This window comes from Euwallacea fornicatus, chromosome 22 (assembly GCF_040115645.1).
Source record: "Euwallacea fornicatus isolate EFF26 chromosome 22, ASM4011564v1, whole genome shotgun sequence".
NCBI lineage: Eukaryota > Metazoa > Arthropoda > Insecta > Coleoptera > Curculionidae > Euwallacea > Euwallacea fornicatus.
In genome coordinates, this window is record NC_089562.1 from 460,718 (window position 1) to 466,717 (window position 6,000).

At 37.8% G+C, this 6,000-nt stretch overlaps 1 protein-coding gene across 1 annotated transcript in view; it reads left to right on the forward strand.

The window, feature by feature from the left end:
• Positions 1 to 3,482, forward strand: part of Lsm11 (U6 snRNA-associated Sm-like protein LSm11) — a 33,754-nt gene extending 30,272 nt beyond the window's left edge. The window contains exon 4 of the mRNA XM_066295300.1: positions 2,512 to 3,482. Within this exon, the coding sequence (XP_066151397.1) occupies positions 2,512 to 2,537 (26 nt within the window). The 3' untranslated portion in view covers positions 2,538 to 3,482. The remainder of the gene's footprint in view (positions 1 to 2,511) is intronic.
• The last annotated feature ends 2,518 nt before the right edge of the window (positions 3,483 to 6,000 follow it).

A 6,000-nucleotide genomic window follows, 5' to 3' on the forward strand; every position in this document is an offset into this window, starting at 1 on the left:
GATTTTGCCGTGTTCATCGGACTCTATACCTCGAATTTCGTTTCTGAACAACAATAACACGTCGTTCAGTGAACCCACGGGAAGAAAATCTGTTCATTGCGTGCACTTTTGCTCGGTTGCCAAGTTAGTTCGGGAATGGGAAATTTTGGCCTCTATGGTGTCATAAAGTATGGACAAATATTTTCTTAATTAATATCAAGCTTCAACCCGTAAGAGAGTGCATAATAAAGTGCATTATCTTCATGTTTGTAAAACGTGTTGAACGAAAGGCTTATTTGCTGTTTTACGGATCATGTTACTTTCTGCTAATGCCTCGAGCGTGTTTATTACATAATGTCGTGGCAACGCGGCTTGTGTAACCGAACGCATCCAGTCTGGATATTTTGGACTAGACTGCATTCTATCCTCTGCATGCCCACTCTCCTAGCTTGACCCACATTTCTCTAGATATATTTAATTCGAGGACCAAAAATAGGAATTATTTCCAAGAGACATGTTCTAAATTTCTGGTAATATAGGGAGTATTGCAGCAGGATGGTCGAGATTCCAAGGTCAAAATTTGCAACTTTTCTTTTTTTCAACCCAGAATAATCCATAAAATCAACTCGCTACGGGCTCGAGTAATGGGTGTCCCTTGTAACACCGAAGGCTTTGATGTATTTGTATTTGCCCGGAACGTCGCAATTTTGCAATTATTTTTAAATGAAGGCACGCTACAATGGGTTTTATACCCTCGAAACGTTTGTGGTGGTTCTGACCGGCCTTTCTGCCTACATATTAGTAGTTCTTCGACTTTTTTGAATTAGAAATGCGAAGGAACTTTCGACGACAGGCCGACAATAAAATATTTAGTCGATCGGGTACATTTTACATTGTGAGGTCCATGGGTTGTACGACCAATTTCGTAAATGCCGATGACGACCTAGACCCGCATTGGATGACGGCTGGAGTAAGTGGGTCAGTCAAGTTGACTGTGACCCACTTTAAAGTCAGTCATTGTCAAGTGCACAATTACTGAATCAAGTGCCGATGATGATGACCCTGAAGGTTTCTTTATTGGAGTGTGTATTGGGTTCGGAATTTGTCTTTTGCTTCGAAAATGGTCCCATGGTGGAATCAACCGCCGGCAGAATCCTAGGCGCGGTCAAAAGCAGATGGGTCGTTACACAAGCCACCCGGAGTCGCTCCGGAGCAGGGGCGGAGCGCCTTAATGACTAATTGTGCACGGGGAAAAGGTGAGTCCTAGAAGAAAATAAGCCAGCGAACGAAGGCCAGGGCCGAATTCATAACCAATTACATTCGAATTCAAGAAATAAGATTTTGTTAAAATCGCTTCTGATCTGCTTCAAGGCTCGCTCTTGTTGGAACCTAATTTGAGAACTAGTTACTTAATACTCTTTCCACAAAACTGAACGCGTGCAGATTTCAATCAATTCCGGATCTGGCTCAAAGGCCTTTGACCGTTCTTCGAGTTGTCGGGTCTTCTCCGAAGGAGGAATCCCTCTGGTCGATGAACTATTTCTTCGGCCGGCGCACGGAGGTTACCTTTGCCTAGGTCAGTATACCTATCATTCATATTGGGCATTCTGCGGGCGCATTTACGGCGAATTATACCGTCAAATTCGCATGTCGATGCCCTTACCTACGAGATCTCAAAGATATCAATTTTTAAAAGAAATTGTTTAATATTAATTGCTAAGTTGTGACATCAGTCTATGTCATATGAGTAATAAATTCATGACGTCATTACTTGACGCAAACTTTATTTTTTGTCTTTATCTCAAAGCGTTTACAAAATAAAGACAAATATATAATCTTCATGCGCATTCCGACGATAATACTGTCGTTTGTTTTTTCGGCAACCCGTAAAACTTGACGGTATTTTTTTTTAAATACGACATACTCGGGAAAAAGTTTTGGTAAATTTTAGTTCTAAAGATGGCTTTGAACGGTTTCAATCTAGAATTTTGAAATTCTGGTTATGGTTTAGTTTGAAAATCACTGGAGTGGGCAGCGCACACAAAACGCATTCATACTATAAAACGAAAATTTAAAAATTGGTGAAAACTACTATAAAACTATAAAAATATGTGCCTAGAATCCAAACAAAAAAGCATCTACAGGGAGTTTCAAATCAAGTGGCTCATGTAGATATTGGCCATATCCATCGGTGATAACAGTCGTGCAACAGTTTTGCTACAACTCTTTGTAGCCTGTCATTTAGCAGAAATCGCAACAGTTCCACAACTGTTGATCGTGCTAAATCCGGTCATTATAACGGGTGATCATTAAAAAAAGACCTCGCACTAGGCGGTGAACTGTAATAGGGAGTTGATAAAACACTTTTTTATTTTACTATCAATTTTTATATAGATTTATGATTTAGCATCAAACATCTGACTAAAAGAGAATTGATCCTAGACATGTCATTGATATTTTAACACCCAATTGAAACGTTCCCCGCTTTTTTCTGTTCTAGTTCAGCTTTCTAGTCCTCATTTTTTATTTTAGTACCATCACGAACCAATGGCGGTTGAAGCTCTCATCGTACCCAGCTCTAGAAAAGCCTTTAGGCACAAAATAACTAGCTAGCAACAGAAGTCCGGTCAAATGCTTTAAAAACGGCACCTAAAAAGGAAACGGATGCAACGACGTTTGGCTGAGGCATATTTCTGGTATTTGCAAATAGATGGTGCCACTAGCAGCTCAAATGTACGCGCATTGTTGCCGACTTGTGCATTACATGGTTGCCTTATAGAAATACGTAGACATGCCAAGTATTTTCATTCGCTAGAATTATCACTTTGTGTTGTAGTTCAAATAGTATCCCAAAGCTTAAAGACCCAAATAATTGTGAGCTAGTAAGTACTTGCACAACGAGAAAAGTGGATGCACCCTGCTACTTTTTTTCATATAAAAATTTGGACCAATTATACAAGGCCATATTCCGAATCGTTCATTTCGAATGAAATATTACTTCGGATTTTACCAGAATTGATCCTAGTTTCGATTTTCAAATAGGGCACATTGTGTCTTTTGACACTATTATGGTCAGCATATACATCAAAATAGTCCTATTCAAATAGAACCTTGATAGTCCTTAAAAAAAACACCCTGTAGATTTTCATATTGGTCTGGGAGGCCACTTGGTGTGGAGTCTTATGAAAAATATGCACTTGAAATTCTAAATAAAATTTTCGAATATACCTGGAATTAGAAAGAAATAGATGAATGACCAAAGGGAGTTGGACCTCCGGAAAAATATATTATAAGTTTTAAAATCGTTTTGATACGTACTATATCGACCATCACTGGTAAGCTACAGTAAAACATTATCAGGTTCTCTGACTTACGATGATGTGTTCCTTCGAATATAAAAGTACCGTTAGTTTAAACTAACTCACCCTGTATAGTTTACTTAGGAAATTAGTAGCTACTCATTTCTGCTATATTTGTGGTTTGTTTGCATTATTATAAAAACACGGAACAACTTGAGAAAAAAAATTATGTATTATCTTTCTATTTTCAGGGAAGAATTAGGTAAATTTCTTAATAAATTGCGCCCGGCGCGAGGCAGAGGACATTACCATTCGAAGCAATAAAAGGCACTTCTCTCCAAACGTAGCCTGCGAAGAAGCAAGTGCACCGTGTATTGATGCGTAGAAAGGAAAATATTTTTTCTCCCTAGGGAATAACAGTTGTTTTTTCTCTAAAACTACCTATTGTGTAATGCGTACGAAGTAAAAATGCTGTTTTCCTCCCGGAAATATGGTTAGAAACCTCTTTTACCAAAAAACTCTTAAAAAAAAGTGTTTTAGCAATGTTTTAGGTTTATTCTTCTACAATGGGTAATTTTTTTTAATATTTAGGAAAACGGAAGTTCAGAACATTCGTTTTTTTTATAGATATTTCCCTAAGTATTCGGATCATTGCAATCTTAAAGAGGATTCTAAATGAAAAATTGAATTGCTCTTATTAGCCTTAATTTTACCGATTTGGGTCTTATATGGTTTAGACGAATCCCATACATTCCCGCAGAATTGTAGCACCTTGTATAGCAATCATTCGTAGACATGGAACTACCAAAAATACTAAAAGCACCTAATGCAAAGTATTGCAAATCAAATGCGAAAACTAAAATACTAAACATTTTTTATCAAAAAAATGTACGAACTCACCACCAGGCCCTGGTTAGCCAAGGGTAGTTGCCATGATTCACGCCCTTTGACGTCAGCGTTATAAAGTTTGATAGAAAAAAAAAGACTCAATATAGAAAACGACAACACTGTATTCGGCTCACTCGTTCATGACAAAAATAAACTTCAGGTAGCAGGATACAAAATGAAATTATCTTGAATTCTGTAAGCAACGCCACCTTTCATTGACCACTAACACTATTCTCGGCCGTCATTGCCACCGAACGTGCTTATGCCTGTCTATGCTTTAGGGCTTCAGCTAGATAAATTGCAATGCTGGCGATATTAGGAGAACAGAAGATCGAGGCGAGAGAAGCTACAAGAAGTGTGGTAAGCCCCCATTATAGGTACCTGCATAGATATGCGGGATGGGCTCCGTTGGGCGCTATAGATTATTTCATGTACGGTTTTATTGCTCTGTACACGATGACGGTGGTACGTAATTTTCCATACGAATCTGGTTATACATTGTGTTCCAAAAACAACGGTACAAACTAGTATTGGGCAAAAATTTGGAGCGATTCGACCAAAGCTTGCCTTATACCAAAGCTCCTTAATCTAAAACATACACTGGCCCGCAATAGTTTTGGCGCCCTTCTATCAAACGTATATTATTGCCTATTTCTTTTTAACAACTAGTATAATTTTTATTTACACTTTACATATTAATTCATACACTTCTGCTACGTTAAATAATGTAACTAATTAAAGATATAATTAGCGACATGTTAAGAAAAAAATACATTTTCGTCCGGCGGGCAAAGTACAACCTCGCAAAAGTCTTGGTACGCGTAAAAGTATTTTTATTTTTGATGATATTGCAAAAAAAGAAAGAACAGCCAAGGTAGGTCTAAATATGTACATAGTATATTTAAATCAAATTTGTTATCAGTTTAAGTTTACTTCCGTTAACTTTAAAATGGCACGAACAGAATTAAATATTAGTGAACGCAAAATTGAAATAAATTTGCGTAAAGAAGGAAAATCCTATACTGAAATTGGAAATATTTTGAAAAGAAGTAAATCCACAATTCAAAAAGTTATTAATCGGCATAATACTGAAGGAAGAATTCAAAATAAAGTTCGAACGGGCCGCCCACGGAAGTTAACGCAACGAGAGGAAAGATGGATACTCATGGAAGTCAAAAAGAACCCCAAACAAAGTGCTCCAAAAATTGCTGCTGAGTTGCAGCAACAATATGGAAAGATAGTGCATGACGACACAATTCGTCGAGTGGTTTTAAAAGTCGTACTCCTCGCAAGAAGCCATATGTTAGTAAGCAGAATAGGTTGAAGAGATTGAAATTTGCTCAGGAGTGCAAAAATTCATCTCCTGACTTCTGGGATAAAGCGATTTGGTCAGACGAAAGTCGATTTAATGTTTTTGGATCTGATGGATGCATAAAAGTGTGGCGAAAGTCAAATACGGCATTGAGTCCAAGCAACACTATTAAAACCGTGAAACGTGGAGGTGGCGGTATCATGGTTTGGGGTTGTATGTCAGCAGCTGGAGTGGGTAATATTTATATAACAGAGGAAAATCATGGATCATAAAGTGTATCTTAACATTTTAAAGACAAATTTAAAGCAAAGTGTCCAAAAGTTAGGGCTTGCTGAGGATGTTTACTTCCAGCAAGACAACGACCCCAAACATAAGGCCTGCAATGTACGTCAGTGGCTCATATATAATACCCCTCATTTGTTGGAAACACCTCCTCAGAGTCCAGACTTAAACCCGATTGAACATTTATGGAGTGTTTTAGAGTCTAAAATTCGTCAGCACCATATTCAAAATAAAGAATGT